Source organism: Sylvia atricapilla, chromosome 2, assembly GCF_009819655.1.
Source record: "Sylvia atricapilla isolate bSylAtr1 chromosome 2, bSylAtr1.pri, whole genome shotgun sequence".
NCBI classification, from domain to species: Eukaryota; Metazoa; Chordata; class Aves; order Passeriformes; family Sylviidae; genus Sylvia; species Sylvia atricapilla.
The window spans coordinates 24,049,367-24,067,805 of record NC_089141.1 but is presented as its reverse complement, the minus strand read 5'-3'; the positions used below and the strand labels follow the sequence as shown (position 1 = coordinate 24,067,805).

Sequence of the window (18,439 nt, the reverse complement as noted above, 5' to 3'; positions counted from 1 at the left end):
AAAGAAGCTCCCAAGAAACTCTTCAATCATAGTGCCAGCTAACATGGATCTCTCTCAGGTTGTCAGAGTCCAGCTGTGTCCCCCTCCCAAGGGTGTGTTGGAGATGGTGTTTGTCAGCTGTCCTTCCAAACAGCCATAAAGCAGGGCCCAAAATCTCAGATGTGAACTGAAAGCAGGAGCTAATCCTGCTGTGGAGACACTAGACAGGGTCCACACTAGACAGGAGCAGGAGTGACAGCTCATGGCAAATGACTTGAGACAACTCTTCATGGCAAGAATGCTTTTAGCATGTCCCTCACTCCTGATCATGGAATTCCTGGTGCACTTTTCTGTCACTCATCGAAGCCAGTACAGGGAAGCAGAGAAAATGGTCAACAGAAGATGTGATTTGTGAGTAGAAATTATGAAACGCTTGTCATCTCTTTAATTTGCATGGTGTGGAAAAGGTGTGGGTGTGTTGTTTTTGTGGTCATGCATCCCACTGTAATCTTTCACCAATTATTTCCAGACTTGGCTGTGCTGAGTTCCTGGGACTAATTTGTTTTAGGTGGCCCTGTGGCTGCAATGCTCCATTCTCCTACTATCTTCTATTCTGGGCAGATGGTGAAAGCAGTGCAAAATTGGATGTGAGAGCTCTGTGCTGCTCCTGGTATCTGCTTCACTTCATCTGAGCTTCAGAGAGAATTATGTGCTTGAAATTAATATTTCAGCTGCTCTGAAAGCAGCTTGTAGATGGATCTAGTGGGTTTCCCATTGGAGTTCTGGCTAAGAATGACTCCTTCCTGTGCCAAACTTGGACCACACCTTTCCCCTTTCTGAGTAAAAATAATACCTCTCACCTTTAATATGAAGATTTCAGGACAGTTTAACATAAAACACTAATGAATTATACTAATACTTGCATCATGAAAATAGTGATATGATCTACTCCTTCTTTCATACAGATTCAAACCATGAGATTGAATGACTTTCCTGTCTCACTTTGAGACCTGGGTACAGAACCTGTGAGACAAAAGTGTCAATCCAGTCTTTTAACTGGAAGATTTTGCTGTAACCAGTTAGCCTTGTATTTGTCAATCTGCCACACACTTCTTTTCCTTGATATCTTGCCCCTAATGCAGGCAGTAAAAAACCCACCCAGTTTTATGGTGAAAGTGTCATCTGGGAGCAGAGAGCAGCAATAGGTTTAAGACTCCATTCTGGTTCTGTGTATCCTGAAGGCAGAGCTAGGCACAAGCCGTAGACAGGTCATAGGAGATGTCTGTTTTGCTGGGGAGGGTGAGGTTCTTGGGCAGACATGACGTTGTCCTGCTGTGGGAAGAGCACAGAGAAGTCAGGCTGGGCATTGGCAGGTGGAGGTTGCTATCCTAACACAGAAGCAAGCAAAGTGCTGGACCTCGCACTGCTTTGCAAGGGACAGTAAATGAGGTGCTGTGCCCTGGCTGGGATGAACTGGCTGGAAGGGCACGTATGGGCTTGTGTCCTTCACCTTTCCCTTGACCTCACCAGCACAGTGACAGGAGCTCAGTTGTGAGCCTGTGCAACTCTACAGCCTTCTATCTGTATCAAAGCCAAGTCCAGTGCTTCCAGGGGTGCAGGCCAGCACCTCTTTCAGCCAATGTGCCTTGCTGTCCCATTCATAAGTGATAAAAACACATCGCATCCATCCCAGCTCTGGAGTGCAAAACATGCTAGTAAGGAATAGCCCTTGTATTCAAGGGAGTACCTGGTATTTATACAGGAATGCCTTTTTTTTCTTCCCCTCTCTGGGACTACTGGATATATTTTTACTTCAGCCAGAACTTCAGCCTCCTTACTGTCCATCAAAACAGAATTTGAACCTGCTTTGATGTATCCACTGGCTTGCTTCAGCCTTGACCTAGCATTTAAGAAGCAATGAAGATGGAGAGTTTAATGTGCCAGTGTAGAACCAGCTCTTTTGTCCTGCCTGCAAGAACTTTGGATCTACAAAACTCCAGTCAAGAATATTGTATTATGGAGAAGACAATTATCTCTCTCAGGATGAGAAGGACTTGGCTGCTTTTACTCCAGGAAAGGTAACTTTGGCTGAAGGTATATACTCTACCATGTCTCACCTAGAAAATGCCAAAATGGTTGTCTGTAACCTTAGTGTTTTATAAACCTTGCTGTATAAGACACAGAAATATATTATTGGTCTTCTGTTGTCTCATCCTGAAAAACATTCACATGTCATGTTTTAGATGGGGGCCCATAGTAGACAGGGGAAGATGGAGAGGGCAAGCAAGGACAAAGGAATAAATTCTAGTTAGTACAAGCTTTTGCCATGGTTTGGGACTTAACTATCTTCCAGGTGATGTGAGTCACAGCCCTATTTCTTCCATGGCACAACACTTTTATCCTGGGGGAAGAATTTTAGAAAACTCCTAGAAAACTACCTTTGTAGCTTTTCTCTTTCACAAATACAAAATGAGTTACATAGGGACACAGAGGTGATGGCAAAAAGACCTCTTTATGTGTTTCCCTAAATAGGAAGTAAAATGCATTGCTTCAAACCACAGGCTTCATCGATAGGCTCAGTGCATCCCTGCAGGACATTCCTGAGGCTTACCTGCTAGTGAGAGGCAGTGGTGCTACACAGAACTTGCCAACAACAAATGGCTCATCCTTGCTCCAAAAATGATTCTTGGGGATATACTTCAGGGTCACACTGTTTATCTGGCAGAGGGGAACTCGGTGGGCCAGCAGATGTTTGCCTGTCTCCTCGTCCTTAGGTCTGCAAGGCAGGATGAGAGATGGGAGGGATGTGTTCAGTCAACCTGCAGATACAGTCCATGTGCAATCCATGGAAACACTGGAGGAATCTGCAGTATGATTGTGAAGCCCTCGTGTAATAAAATTGAATTAGAAGACTCATCTGTCAGAACAAGGCATTGCATGAACGTCCTACAGGCTGTCTTTCCACGTTTTATCTCTGTATTCAGGAATATTTCTGAATAAATATCCTTCCTTCCATCACCAGCTCTTCTTACTGTTGCATATTGATTGAAACACTGCTCAGCTTGCCACAGAGAGGTAAGTAGTAGATAAGTCAACATCTATGAAATGGTGAATGGCATGGATGAGGATCCGTTGTTCATAATTTCTTCCAGTACACAAACTGGGGTCCTCAAAGAAAGCTAAGAGGTGGCAGGCTCAAAAAGAATGCACACTGCACAGAGTACCACTGCTTTCAAGCTGTGAAAATCCTTGCTTTGGGATGTTGTGAATACCAGGAAGTTTACATAACTATGAGTCAAGGGAGGGGGACTGGGCAGGTTTGTGGAATACAAAAGCTAGTAAGGATAAAGATCTCATCTTTGGCTCTGAAATGTAACTTGACACAGGGAAACTCTTTGGGGAAGTACTGCTACATGCTTACACAGATATTTTTTTCTACTCTTCTCTAGCTACTTGCTTTTGATCATGTTGAAGGTGGGATGCTTGGACAGAGGGACCTTTGTCCATCTCTATGCCCTTAGCCAGGCAATGTGAACTGAGAAATGACAGAGGTTTGATAATGAGCCAATGACCAGAGCCCAGTGAGTTGTGTGCCACAGATCTGTGCTGCCCAGGTATTTTAAGTCCCTTCTATGGAGTCCATCCAGTGGGCCTTACAGTTAATCTAGTTGGCACCTCCTAAAGCTTGGGGATCATGGATTTCCTTGTGCTCATGAAGAATGATATATGTTCAGCTCACTTGGCATGGTCCCAGAACCACCTGTGTCTGTTTGGTCAGAAACATGATGGCAGGGAAAGGGGAGAGGTGACAAAAGGGTCAGGAAGACCCTACAATTCTGCTAATCAAAGTAACTCTCGGGCATGTGGTGGCCAGCAGCACTCACAGCAGCCAACACACACCAGCACACCCAGTCCCTCCCTTAGACTGCAGCTGTAGGTGCTGGGTTTTGTGTGTCTGTGTCTGGCTTGAAGCTGCTAAAAATAAGAAGCATGGCAAAATTGTGGTTATAAAAGTGAATAATGGATAGCAAATGGAGGCCATCTCTCTATGGCATATTGTCCATGGACAGAGGAATGCAGTACAGCTAACCATATCAAAAGAGCCACTCCTGGCACTGACACTTGGTCCAATCCTGCACAACCTTTGGATGGATTTAAAAGACTTGGCTGGCTTCAGAGGTAGGTTTTCTTGGATATGGGGGATGATGTCAAGGGATGTGTAAGCAGACAGCAGTGCAGCTGGGAAGAGTCCTGTGTAACAAACTCTTCTCTAGTCAGGCCCATGTCAGCTACTGAAGCTTGGGGACGTGTCTCTTGGGGCATTCTGAGCAACGTGTGGGGAGGAGTGAGAGTGGAATGGGTATTTGGGAGAGGAGATGAGAAGGGCAGTGTGAGGCAAGACACAACCATGTCAGTCCTTTGCTGAAGGTCTGAGACTAGCTGAACACTCCCAAGTAAGTGCCTCTGCACTTCTGGGAAACTGCAGGATGATATACATGACAGATCATCTGAGATAAGTCACTGATCGATCAGTGTCTGAACTGTGATGTGAGGATCTATGTTTAGATGCCCATTTGATACTCTGAGCTTGACTGCACTGAGGGGCTGAGCTTTGCCTAGAACAAATTTGCCCTTTGCTACTAGTGGGAAATAAAAGGGATATTTTCAATTTGATACTTTCAAATCTGTAGGTTTATTGCTCTAAGCAAATTTTTCAGTTTAGCCTTGTGCTTCTAAGAAAGGCATTTAAAAGAAAGCCAGCTGCTGTTCTCCCCTGCCGGGCATCTCTGGATAGGTTACCCTGCTCTAACTGCACTGTCTCATTAAAACCGGAGGGTACAGCAAAGCCTCGGGATTGCCTGCCTGGCTCACTTCCCCGGGCAGCCTTTCCCTCTAGCGCTCACATGCCTCCTGCTGGACTCCCACCAAACCTAGTGTCCAACAACTGCCGATGGAAGGGCTGCACGAGTCCTGCTCTGACCTGGCTGTTACTGTTTCTTCCCTCCTGCATATGTGGAAAAGGCAGATTCCAAACCAGGAGGAGTTGAACAGACCGAGCTCCACCAGGCTGGAGTACAAACCCAAATTGTGGTGCCTGGCTGGAAATCCGTGACCAACCCATCTGTGTCACCCTGGAGAGTACCCTAGGGTGTGGCTTCCCCTTCCCCATTTCTCCCCCCTGCCTCCTGGTGCCCATGACTGAATCATCAACACGATTAGCTGAGGTCACAGTATTTTTGCCTAGCAGTAAGGACTGTGTAGGAGCCAGCACTGGAATCCCTGTGATCCCAGGAGAGCTGGCTAGGACTCTTTAGCAGGCTGCTTTCCTGCTCTCTGAGGAAGCCAGCAGCATGTACTAGCCTCGTGGTTCCCAGTCCAGAGCAATGGATGAGGAGTAGGAAGAAGTGAGGAAGGCTCTGGGGAACTTGTGGTGGGGAAATCCCCAGGTGGCAAGAACTGTGAAAGCTGTGGAGTCTGATCTTTTAATTCAGACATGGTCTGGCAGAGGGTAGTGCTTTCAAGAGGAATCTTTCTGTCTACACAGTGGGTCTTGGTCCCCTGCCCCTTGCTTTTGCCCGCAATGGGAGTGAGAGCATTACTGCAACAAGCTACTAACACGTTTCTAATTATGCTGAGGTGCACTTGTCTCCTCTTTGGCACTGCTGTCCTCTTGGGCATCAAGAGAAATATCTAAGCCACCAAGTGCATCTGCCTGGAGCCTCTAGTGGATTGGGGTCTTGCTGTAAGCCACTCCTGCCTGCCAGAGCAGGGCTAATAACTGTCTGACAGTGATTGCAGTTTGAAGTGGCGCCAGGTCAGGGTATGGTGTGGAAAAGGAGCCAGCGTAGCCACACAAAAGGATGTAAATCTGGGGCTCCCAGGGTGTTCCTACTCTTTTGTGCACTTGGGAAAGACATGGACCCAGTCAGGGTTACTGAGTAATGGTAACACATGCTTGATTCTTGAGGGCATTTAAGGAAAATGTGGAGGGACTCAAGAAACAGGTGGTTAATCACTCAGGGAAATACACCGTTTTTATGCTTTTCCTGGACTAGGATAAACATCTTTACTCATGGAGACTGGAAGAAACAGGTCAGAAGCATGCACTGTCACTCACATGGTGATCTTTGCTGTGTCCTTGGTGCCGTTGCTGCTGAAACTGATCTCAATGCTGGTGACTCTGTTTCTTCTCTTCAGCAAGTGGAACTCAACCAGGCTGTGGTAGACTGAGCAGGAAGCAAAGAATGTGGGAGTGAGGACATGTGCAAGCTGCAGGACCTACCCATGACAAAAGAGGGGTTCTAGCACTCATTCCCTGGCCCTACCAGCAGAAAAGATTAAACAGACATGAGAAACAATCAAGTCTCTGTGCTATGTGAGGCACAGGGGGCATGTCTGTATAGCCCCAGTGTAAACAGACAGGCATTTTCAATCCCTTTTACTTCAGCCCTGAAACCATATGGCTATGTTAGTTCAGGGCTGTGCCCACAGTAACAAATCTGTTGGAAATGGCTTTATGGAGGAGATGATCAGGGTTATTGCTCTTCAGTGGTGTGTCTCAGACCCCATGGCCCACAGCAGCTGACTCTGCTGGGGTAGTGTGCTGTAACTACCTGGGCTCCTCAAAGGATCTACTTCCTTGGTCAACACTCTTCTGGCTCCTTTTTCTCTCATGCTACTTACCACAGAATGGGGGTGAAGGACTGGTCATTAAAAAAACTTTCACTTCCTGAGGCAGCCTGCTCATGTTGACCCCTGCCTGCTCCAGCAGACCTGTGGGAGGAAAGGAAGTCAGTGCAGGGAAAGCCATGATGACAGAACAGAAATATAATAAGTCACCTCCTTTCACCCTGCCTGACTCCCCTATCTTGGCGAACAGGTCCCTTTCTGACACCAGTGCAAATCAGAGCGAGTACAAGTTTGTGGTGTCTATTTGACAGGTTAACATTCCCTCAGGAAACCTCCTCTGGCTACCCCAGGTAATTATCACCAGAGACCCTCTTGGTGGCTTTCTTTTCATTGCTCTGCTAACAAACTGTGCTTTCAGTTGCATCTGTGCAAAATGAGCAGAACTAAAGACTACCAAGTCAGGAAACTTGGTGCAGATGTAAATGACAGTGCAAACACAGGGGAAATTGAATTCCTTGGTCAAATGAGGAAACCACCATAACTCGTGGGCTGCATCATTGAATAGCTGGCAAAATGGTTTGGTGTGATGGGGAACAGGTGGCTGATCTGAGAGAACCTATACCAAAAAAGGCCTCACTTTGTGTTCCTCTGGTACCATACTGCAAATAGCAGCAGAGGGCACTTCCTCTCCTCATGCTACAGCCCAGTTTCAGAAGCCTAAAAGAGGCACCTATTACCTTCTCCCAGTCATCATCTGGACCCATGCATCTCTGGGGTGACCATGGCAGAAAAATGTGAAAAGGAGGTGACTCAGCAACAGTGAGTGGTGTAGAAGAATAGGACTTCAGGGTTGAGCTAAAATTTTGAGCTGCTACTCTCAACAAGACATTTTTTTGAGCTGATTGCCTATTGATTCTTGCAGGTGATTCTTGAAATTCTCTTTCAACACATATCTGGGCCCTAGGAAATGTTCAAAGATCAGAAATGTTCAAGATTTTGCTGTTCTACCTTGGGCAATATATGAACTTTTATAATGTGTCTATAGAAGCCTGGAAATGAAACAGCTTGCCACTCTTCCCAGAAACAGATCCAAAGCAAATCCTGCTCAGAGAATTCTGGACTGCATCCTGTGCTCTGCACTGATACCATCAGGAGTGTACTGTCATCTGCTCCAGGCAGGTCTCGTGCTGGTACTGTACCTATCCTGGGACAGGAGGACAGGAAGGGTTCTGCACAGTCCAGGCAACGACCATTTAGAAAATCTTGATGACTTGCACAGGGGAACCCCACGATGGGACAGGGATGGTTCAAGGCACTGATGTAGAGATGTACTGCCCGCACGTGATCACAGATCAGGAAGTTATAGCCTGCAAGGAAAAAATCAACCAGAGAAAAGCAACCATGAGCCTTCCTATCAGCTTCAGGCTTTTTGCTCATTCCCAAGGAACTGGGAGTGAAGGATCACTCTTACTGCAGTGATCACTGTCCCATTAATAACATTTTGCAGGGCATTTCTGTGTCTACAAGCCCAGATCCCACTGCAAGAAAACTTCTGCAGGAAGTTAGAAGTGTATCGATTTCTCAGGCTGAGTCCCTTAGAAGAGAGGCACCACAGGGCTGTCATGTTCCTGTCAGTGTCCCATCAGTCAGGCCATCAATCAAGCTCTCTGTAAGGGGGTGCAGCAGCTTTGACTTTCACCTGCACTGAAACCCCAGCTATGGGAAATGAGGTACCATAGGTATCCCAGGTAAGCTGACCCTCAACGCAACTGAGTCATACAGACCATATTTGAATGTTAATGAGTTCACACTGTTTACTGTGGGAAGTCCTCTTCTCTAGAAGAGAAGGACAGTAATTGTCTGAACTGTCTCTCTAAGTAGACACAACTTCCAGCATGAAAACAAAGAGCAGCCTTTGTTAGTGCTACCTAAGAGCCTTTCTAGCATTTTATCTCTGCTGAAGCTAGAGTTTTGTGTCACAGAGAAGCATCACCAAAATCGCATCTCTTGACAGTGGTGCTGCCAAGACACTTGATCTGTATGTGATTTTAATTTCACTTGCTTCTCGTACTGCTGACAAAAGAGGTGGGCTGTGAATGTGTTTGTCTTGCTTTGCTGACTGCCCTGGCTGTAGCAAGAGCTGCTTGCCAAGCAGCATTTTCACAGTCTGCTCAATGGCCATGAAAGCTCTTTGCTTGGCCAGAGAGTGTCCTTACCTGCAGAGATGAATCTGGGGCATCCTGGCTGATCTTTGCCTCCATTGACAAAATAATCGATGTGGCCTACAGGAATCCGGATGCCAAAATCTGAAAGGAGGGGAAATGCCACTTCATTCTCAGGCTTGGCTCTTCTGTAGGCTTTTTCCTACATGTTCATGACAGGTCCCAGTAACTGGTTGAGTATTAGTAGTACTGGAACCATCCCTAATGCTGGAGACATCAAGGTCAGATTTCCTGCTTCTACATGTGCAGGTTTGATGCATGGAGCAGAAAATGCTCTGGGCCCTGCCATCAAAATGTCTGGAAACTGTGTCTTAACCACCACCTGAGTGACTCTAGTTCTTGATTCTACGGAAAGGAGAACTAAACTGACTAATGTGGGATTATGAAGGATAATTGAGAATTGTGTTGGCAGAGGTTTCCCTGAGGCAAAAGGTGTGACTCAAAGGCACCACATTATTCTTTAGCAATGTGCTTTTGTAGATCCTTGGTGCTTTTAGAGAAGTCACTCTGTTGTTGCACCAGCTGTTGGTTTGACTCTCTTACCTTCCGACAGCACTCTCAGTGGCACCTTTCTTACATGAGGTGGGAAAAAAACCAAAAGTGAAACTAGACCTATAAATTCCCTTCACGCAGTAAATGTCCTGCCAAGCTGGTTCTGCATAAACTCACTCTGCTGCAGCAATCTCTGCCTGTCTGTTGTTTGAAGTACTCTGGGGTATGAATTCATCATCAAAGCCTTTCTTAACAAGAAACCTACTCAGAGTGAACTCAAACTCATGGTAGTCTGGCAAAAAGGGACAATGGCCTATAGACCCCTTAGCTGTAAGGATGTCAGGAGGAACAGAAGTCCAGGCTGAGGAAGAGGGAAGCCAGCTTACTGTCAGCATCAGTATGAATGGCTTCCACGAAGAGGGCATCCCCAGGATCCAGGCGTTCCTCGGGGCTGGCTCTGGTGTACTTAGGGCCTGCAGGATCCAGGGCTGTAACGAAATCAGACACCCTTAATAAGTACTCTTTAGACCCTCTCTTTCTTATTTCTGGACCAGTTATTTTATCTAAAACCTTAGTGCTAGGCAGAAATAATGAATTAGTCCCAGGTTTCAGCAATTAAGCTCCACAATAGTTTCTGCCAGCGCCAACTTCCACCACAGCTTCCATGCATTGTCCTCGCTGTCCCACAACCTTTTAGCAGTGTTTTAACTCAAGGTTCCAGGCTGTAAGGCCATGACTGGACTTTAAATAGCTCTGACAGAGTGGGTGCACAGCGTCTCTTAGAGTTTTGGTGAAAGACAATCCAACTTTTCAATGCCTTCCCAAATTGTACTGTCGTGTGTATTAGCACTATAGTCTGAGAAATATCACTGGAGATCAGCAGTTAGGTGGTGAATTCAGCACCCCAGGCATTAACCAACTCAGGAGTTACAGAAGTTTCATACTACCTAACAGTTTTAAAACAGAGGCTTCTGAGCGTTTTCCCCACAGCCCTTTCCCCCTTTTCCCTTTCTTTTGGGAGTGGGGGGGAATTGATGTTGGAAAGGTGCTGTCAGAATCGAGGAAGAAGCGCATAAGCTTGGATCCAGTGAGCCCTTATGATATTCAAAGAGCACTCCGAATGACTCCCCTTTCTTGCTCTTTCATTCTCTCTCTTGCAGGGCAGGTGAGGCCCCCAGGCTCGGTGTGATGATACCTGTTATCCGTCCCAGGCGGCCGCCGTGGAAGTGCCCCACCAGGCCCCCGACGTGTGCTCCGAGGCTTATCCCAATGATGTGGATAGATGTCCCTGAGACTCCCAGGGCCTGCAAGGTGACAATTACACAAATCATTGTTTCTACTGGAGCAGAAAGGTGAAATGCCCTGTCCCAGCCCACACAGAAGCTCTATAACTCTCCTAATGTAGGATTGCTTTTGAGGTGTACATTGGAAAACTAAATACTTAAGGAAATGATGGGTATTGATTGCCCTTTCTGTTTTTCAGTCTTTCTTCAGGTCCACAGATGCAAACCCAGCCCTAAGCAGGTTGGTCAGCACTGCAAACATTTCATGGAGAGTTTACATGTAGCTGGTGAACACAAGGATTCATCACCCTGGTTGCAGAAGTCTTGTTCAACTGTGCTTTGCATGAACAGAATGGGACACATCTAGGGATTTCCACATACTGGGAAGTATATCTGAAGCCAAGAGCAAATATAATATAGCCTCAAATCTCACTCCCTCCAGTTTCCTGGACAAAATTTGTCATCAGAAGAAGAAGACTGTCCAGTGAATATGGATCTGAGAAAACCCAAGGCAGGCTTTCAGTTTGATCTGAACTGGAGAGGCAGCTGACAACTGTGTTTTTTTTCCAGAAAATGTCAAAACTCAAAAGGATGAAGAAAAATGGTAGCATGCTCAAGCCTGGATTGAAGGAGGGGAAAAGAAATAATCTGAAATAAAAATCCACTTGTCCAACTCGTGGATACAGCAGGTTGGGAGCAGCTCCCTGTCCATGCTCCCTGCACTGGAAATGCACAGTAGCTTACCAGGAGCTTGCTGATGAACTGTGAGACGGCAAGGGCCAGCTGTGTGACATTTTCCACTGCAGAGGTATAGGCTCCTGTAGACCCATAAACCCAGTCCACTGCGATCACATTCACCCGGCTGCTGTGCAGTATGGCTTGGACAAGCCCTTCGATCCAGGAAGGTTTGGTACCCAAAGCCCTGTAGACTCACCAGAGACAAGGATGTTAGGTGTTCCCCAAGCAGGGCATGTGCCACCGTGTTGTTCACTGCTGCTGGAGCTTCACATGGCTCAGAGGAGGCTGCCAGACAGTGGCTGAAAATTATTTTTGTGCCAGACACCCACACCTGGAAACTTTTCTGTGGTGGTGTAATAAAACTTTCAAGAATGCTCTGATTCAGGAGAGAACCAGATGTTTTGATGACTGATATAACATTTGCAAGGCTCAAGCTGAGATCTTTCTCTGTGGTGATTCATTTCGCCACCACAGAGCCCGTCTGGAGTAAGTGAAGTGACTGAGAACACCTGGATCCTTCTCTGCAGGAAGTCCTTGGCCAGATCACCTGGCTTTTCACTGCTACATTTTCTCATCTCTCATTTCACCATCTCTAGACAATTTAAAATAGACACTATACCAAAGAATTCCAGGAAAACAAAGGAGGCTCTGTTCTACCCAGTTTCTCTAATGCCACCTGGTGAAGAGTGTGATATCTCACTTGAAGACAACAGATGGTTTTCTGAGAAGACCCTGCAACATCTGCTGTGGTCTCATCCTGGTTTTCTATGCACTTTCTATTCAGGCTTTTGCACTTCAAAATAAATAATATTATAGGGTCACGCCTGGCTGAAAAATGGCACAGAAGCTTGCAGAATGATGGCAATTAAAAAATAAACAAACCCGGCTCCAATCCCAACACTTTCAAGAATAGAAGGACAATCTGTCTGCCATTCTAAATGGCTCATTTATCCAGGCTATTTGGCATGAAATCCAAGAACACAATTTAAAGGGACAAGAATCTTAAATGACTTCTTAACTAAAAATGTTGGAAAAAGGAAAGAAATAGAAAGATGTGAAGGAAGAGAGAGAGATAAAGAGAGAAGAAAGGGAGGGAGGGAAAGGAAAGGAAAGGAAAGGAAAGGAAAGGAAAGGAAAGGAAAGGAAAGGAAAGGAAAGGAAAGGAAAGGAAAGGAAAGGAAAGGAAAGGAAAGGAAAGGAAAGGAAAGGAAAGGAAAGGAAAGGAAAGGAAAGGAAAGGAAAGGAAAGGAAAGGAAAGGAAAGGAAAGGAAAGGAAAGGAAAGGAAAGGAAAGGAAAGGAAAGGAAAGGAAAGGAAAGGAAAGGAAAGGAAAGGAAAGGAAAGGAAAGGAAAGGAAAGGAAAGGAAAAGGAAAGGAAAGGAAAGGAAGGGAAGAGAAGAAAGAAAGAAAGAAAGAAAGAAAGAAAGAAAGAAAGAAAGAAAGAAAGAAAGGTAGAGAGAAGGAAGAAAAAGAAAGAAAGAAAGAAAGAAAGAAAGAAAGAAAGAAAGAAAGAAAGAAAGAAAAAGAAAGAAAGAAAGAAAGAGAAAGAAAGAAAAAGAAAGAAAGAAAGAAAAAGAAATTCATTTTAATTTCTAGGTTTTTTTAGGCTCTAAAGGGTGTGAAGCACACACAAGAAAAGGCAACTGGTCACAAACTGGAGGACTTCAAGTTGTCCTGTAATGGGGGATATCAGCAACATTTTCCATCATTGGCCTCCCAGAAAATTCCTGGGTCCAGTTTGGGGATGAGAACCCCAGTCTGTTCTTAGCAGTTGTTTTGCATGCAGTCACTCTGCTGGGGAGATAAGATAAGAAGGTCACACAAGCAGGAGCATGCCAGCCCACCGACTGCTTGGGAATTCCCCAGCAGTGTTTAATTTACCAGTGAAAACTTGGTCACAGTGCTCTTCTTTCTCTCACCTGAAGCCATGGATGATGATTTTGGTTTCCAGGCTGTTGTTGAAGCTGTAGTTCTTGATGTCATCATCAGCTGAAATCAGCTCTCCACAGCTGGGGCTCGAGGAGGTGAACAGAAGAAATTGGACCTTAAGCTTGCTGCCCCGTAGGATATTGGCTCTCTGGAAGTCATTGCAGTGATGTCCTGAGAGTCTGTCTGTATTCCCTGCACAAGAGGGTGGGAGTGGCACACTTAGTCTGTGCCCATGCAACGGGAAAAAAAATCCCTCATTCTAATTTATTAGGAAAATGAAGGTAGCAATTTCACTTCTATTGATAAAGATTAAAAGTATAGAGCATAAATTAAAATGGGACAATGCTGGAAACTTTACCCAACTGATAAAGCTGTTTCTGTCCTTTGCTGGATTTCTAGCTCTGGGAAAGTAACCATGAATGTCATACCAGCTTTGACTTCTGAGTGTTGTTTTACCATGAGGTGAGTGATATTTTGCTGGGTTTTTTGGCAAACTGGCCACCTACATCAGCTACTAAGTACATTTATGAGGTGGCTGTTAGATCTTTAAAAAAATGGTTGCTGACAGGTAGTCACCACTGAATGATGGGTATATTTCTGTTCAAATTCTGGTAGGCTTAGTAGAAGGTAAAAATCTAACTGACAATTGCATCAAAACTCCAGAAATAAGTATAAGAATGCTGATGATAAAATATGAGAATGCTGATGAAAAAGCATGTTAATGATAGTTTCACAATTGATTCATTTACTGGATGAAAATGCTTTATGAGAAGGGAATGGTTGCTGACTTTGACCTAGGAAGGCACTTTGACCTAGACAGAAAAAAATAAACATCCAACCCGTAGCTAGTAAAACATCTAGGCAAATTTAGGCTAGAAAGCAAGCACAAAAGTTCAGCAGTGTGTGTCACTAGCAGTGTTACTTTAAGAGCTGGCGTGGTGACATCCTGCTGTAATGAAAATACACGCACCTTCCCTTTCTGGGCTGGAGGAAGTGAAACCACCTTGAATCTGACATATGATAAAATAATTATTCATTTATGTATTTTTCAATCAAACAACCAGCTTCCCAATTTCCCTCAGAAGATACTTTGCGCCAGCTATACAAAACATGGCCTATGGGTCAGCACAAAGGGGTGAGATTCAAAATTCAGATTCCCCTAGAAGGATGGGACTATCCATTACTGTTGTTTATTTCGGTCTTCCTGTGCACTGACAAGGAAGAAAGAGATAGTTTTAGAGATCAGCTTGGAAAAAATGTAGGTCATGAGCCAGTCCAGGTAGCAAAAGTGGGTCCAGTGCCAGCACAGTGAGTGTCAGAAATGGCATAAGATGAAGGAATCATCAGTAAAGGCAAGGCAGGAGATGCACTGCAGTGAAGCTGCAGACGATGTGGGACTTAGATATGATCACTATGGCAGTCTCGTTGGCTGTACAATTAAAGAAAGAAATCGAATTTTGGCAGTTGTTTATTTTCTCTCAGCTACTGCAGATCACACTTGCTGAGCTTTTGAAGCAGGAGATGCCACTGCCAGAGCCAAGCGATCTCTTTTCTGCGTCCTTACACAGAAGGGTAAACCTGAATCATTCTTGTAAGTCAGGTTAATAGAATTAAATCACTGAGAGTGATTGAATCAAAGCACAAGAAAAGAAAGGACCATTCTTGCACTACATTTTTTGCCCCCACACCTACCAAGATTATTGCAAGGACCTCTTGACATACAGCTTGTTTAGGGAGAATTGAATTCAGATCCTCCTCTGTAAAACCTTAAAACCCTTGCCAGGCACTCATGTTTTTCTTACCTGTTTGTGCTGAGCTGGGCAGCAAGAGGACAGCAAGAACAACGAGCAGCTTTCTCGTCGGATTTTCAACCATCTTCCTGTTCATCCAGTTCAAGTATAAGGATTATACAGGGGAAAACCAGCTGTAGTTAATGATCAGCTTGACTCTGTAATGATCAATCAGCCTGTGCACTTTTGGGAAAATGACCAAATTTGGATTTTGAGCAACTATGTCTGCTCTTATTTAACCATTAGTCAAAATTTGAAGCAGAGGTTTCACTGACTTTTTGGTTAAAGGAGATGGTGATCTTCCTTTCCTCCCTTCCTCCCTTTCCTCAAGGGAAACTTCTCACTTCAGAAGTCAGCCACTGAAACCTATCCCAGCAAGCGATAGAGTTACAGTGCTTTATCCTTGTTACCCAGACCTTTCTGCCAAATTCTGACTAGGGATGCTGGTTTATCACAAGGCTTCACAGTAAGTCCCTGCCAGGAAGATTCATATCAGCCTTGCATCTTATTTTCCTACTGCATTGCTCTCTTTCCTGTATTTCTACTTTTGGTCAGATACCTGTAACAGCCTAAATAAGGAAAACAGTGGATTACATCTGAAAAGTGAGGGGAAAGGCAGGCTAAAATGTGACTGGTGGTCATATCACCATAACATGCCCAAACTACATTTTTTAGGATGGGGGCACCCTTCAGTAATGCACCAGCATCATAAGCATGAAAATGCTTCAAAAAGACCTTTGAATAAAAAACTTTACTGCTTTGATGTATGCAGATGGAGAAGAGTAAGTGCACAACCAAACATGTAACATGACATTCATGATGTGGAGGTACCATATCCCTGGCTGAGATGGGCTTTCAGGTAAGGACACACCTGTATCCTCTGGGTTGGTCCATCGTGATAGACAAGGCAGCTTTACCCTTGGCTATGCTAAATAGCAGGAAGGGTAACAACCAAAGTAAAGTTCCCTGTCCAGGTACTAATCTACAGTGGCTTAGTTGAACAACAAAATGAAGAAATTTCTTTAGTTTGATCAGGAAGATGACCAAAGATGTTTCTAAAAGCATCAGACATTACTTTTCTTTAGAACTATTGGTGATAACAGCAATTTCCTTACCTCAGTTTGTTCCAGCTGAAGGCTTTGGGGCTGTTTTAGGCAGAAGATGGTTTTATTTCCAAGTCTTCTGAGGTAATTTTCTCCAGTTTTCAGTGAAAAGTTAGGCAGCCTCAGCTGCCTGGCCTGGAGGACTATTGAAGCTCCACCCCAGCTGCATCCTCCCAGAGATACGTACAGAGATACCTTCTGGCCCTGAAGCTCTTGCCTCCAGGATCAAGCTGGTTTATTGTCAGAGAAGCAGGTCCTCAGTGTCTCACAAATACGTGGTTGAGTTTGTCAACTCAATCAGTTTTCCAAGACTGAAAACTGCAATGCCAACAGCCAGGTCCTGGCTTCCAGACCACTCTTTGTCTTTCCATCCCCAGTACCAGATTCATCCTACTTTATCTTACATTTCTCAGATTGTAAGACAAAGCCTGTGCACTCCAACAGGCCCATTCCTTCTTTTCCAAGTCCTATGGAAACTTTGAAACACCGTGTAATATAAAGCAGGCACCAGTACTACAGCCCTAGAATTAAACAAATCTTTGGTCAAGATGGGCAGATCTGGTTTTATTTTGCGTATTTGCAGAGCTGTTAAACAACGTCCTGGCATTTAAAAATTCTGCAAATGCACAAAACTGGTGTTTTTTTAAAAAGAAATGTCTTAATGAAATTGAAAATTCTGTTTCCTGAGCAGTATTTTTTTCTGAATTCTCAGATTTAGTAATTCCTGGATTTTTTTTTTTTTTATTATTATTATTTATCATAGCAGCACACTTTGGTGACTCTTTATGCAAACAGCAAAAGCCACTCAAGTTACTCTGCTTACAATGCTCTTACTAGTAAAACCATTTTGGTATGAAGGGTTTTCTTTTCATTGCTTGTGAACTGTAATTACAGAGTAATTACAGTTATATTAATTCAGAAACTTAATGCCAGTCATTTTGCTTTCCAATGAGAGTCATTATAATTGCAATGGGAGCACTGTTGCAAAGACTTTCAAACCGCTTTAGATTACCTTTAAAAGTCCCTTGCAACGCACAATCATGAAGCAGTGTGATTTGCTTGAGAATGTCAGGGATAGTGGAAGCAAACAAACTTGACTTTATACACAAATTCCTTTAATTAAAAAGAAAATTTTAAAAATGTGCTGTCTGCACATTCAAGCAAGTGCTGAAACTGCCCAACTCAGCTGAAAGTGTCGAGTCCCCACCCACGAAGCAACAGCTGGCAGAGATGTATAAGCACTGCAAATACCCAATGGTCAAATGGAAATCTGATCACAGGAAAATTCAGTTAGCCTGGAAAACTAATTTTTGATACTGGAAAAAATGCACCAGACCCTGGGGGAAGCCAAGTCCAAGCTAAGCAAACGATGACTTCTCCCTGTGGCCTTTGCACTCAAAGAAGGGCATGAAATACACTCAGAGCTTAGTTCACTGTTCATTAAGTTCTGGATTCCCTCTAATGCTGGAATGCTTGGTCACAGAGCTCCTGTATTTTCTGTCATTTGCCTGAGAAGTAGAAACCAGGGGTCTGCATTAAGCATGTAGACTCCTGCGTATTGTTCCCAGGACTGACAGAAGAAGTGGGATTAGTTCTTATCTCAACAAGAAGCAATTTCAAAGTGTGTTCCAGCAATGACAGAGCAGGAAGTAAACATTAAAGTTTGTCTTGGCAACTGAAGAAGGGAAAACATGGGCAAATCAGCTTGGGTGGTCTGTCAGGAAAGGAGGAAAACCAGCCACCTGAGCCTTTTTGGAGTACTTTATGGATCTTCCACCTAGCATGCCTGTATAACTATGTATAAGGCAGAATGCATCCTTACCAGGTATTACAAAGCAGAGGAGCCTAGGTGAGGGCACCAACCTACAGGTTCAAGTTTCTCTTTCAGCTTCTCTGACATGTGAAGCCCTAATCATCTTCTACATGGAGCAGCTCAGTAGGAAGAACAGAGGCCTGCCTTAAATGCATGTGGGTGACCTCCTGTGCTTTCTTCCACCCTAAAATAACCTGTTTCAAAGTGAAACTGTCTGCTTCAGGTTTCTCTCTGAAATATTTCATGACCTACAGGAAAGTTGTAGTGTGCAAGCAACCTCCCTGCAACATGATTCAATTCAAAGCCTCTGATGTCTTGGGAGGACATTTTATCTGACAAGAGGATGAGTCAGAAGCAGAGAACATGTGCTGCTGCCAAGAGAGTGCTGCAGGAAGATGGCCATGTTGCATTTCTGGTGTAAACACTGTGACTTGGAGCTTTTACAGGGTAGGGGGCTCCCT

General features: G+C 44.5%; 1 protein-coding gene across 1 annotated transcript; it reads right to left on the bottom strand.

Moving 5' to 3' along the window:
* Nucleotides 1–401: 401 nt before the first annotated feature.
* Nucleotides 402–15,173, bottom strand: PLA1A (phospholipase A1 member A). The gene is made up of 11 exons (XM_066340999.1): nt 15,075–15,173; nt 13,263–13,464; nt 11,351–11,528; nt 10,519–10,627; nt 9,710–9,811; nt 8,826–8,915; nt 7,809–7,976; nt 6,664–6,753; nt 6,098–6,206; nt 2,591–2,755; nt 402–1,311 (listed from the first exon to the last, which is right to left on the bottom strand). The coding sequence occupies exons 1-11, from the start codon at nt 15,157–15,159 to the stop codon at nt 1,227–1,229; spliced, it is 1,383 nt and encodes a 460-aa protein (XP_066197096.1). The 5' UTR covers nt 15,160–15,173; the 3' UTR covers nt 402–1,226.
* Between the last annotated feature and the right edge of the window lie 3,266 nt (nt 15,174–18,439).

What these genes read in the sequence shown, in the direction of transcription:
- PLA1A (XM_066340999.1), bottom strand. Translation starts at nt 15,159, where the DNA reads ATGAACAGGAAGATGGTTGAAAATCCGACGAGAAAGCTGCTCGTTGTT. An exon ending in CCCCAGATTCATCTCTGCAG is followed by an intron (nt 7,977 to 8,825) that starts GTAAGGACACTC and finishes TTTTCCTTGCAG; the next exon opens with GCTATAACTTCCTGATCTGT. An exon ending in CCACTGCCTCTCACTAGCAG is followed by an intron (nt 1,312 to 2,590) that starts GTAAGCCTCAGG and finishes CTCTTCCCACAG; the next exon opens with CAGGACAACGTCATGTCTGC.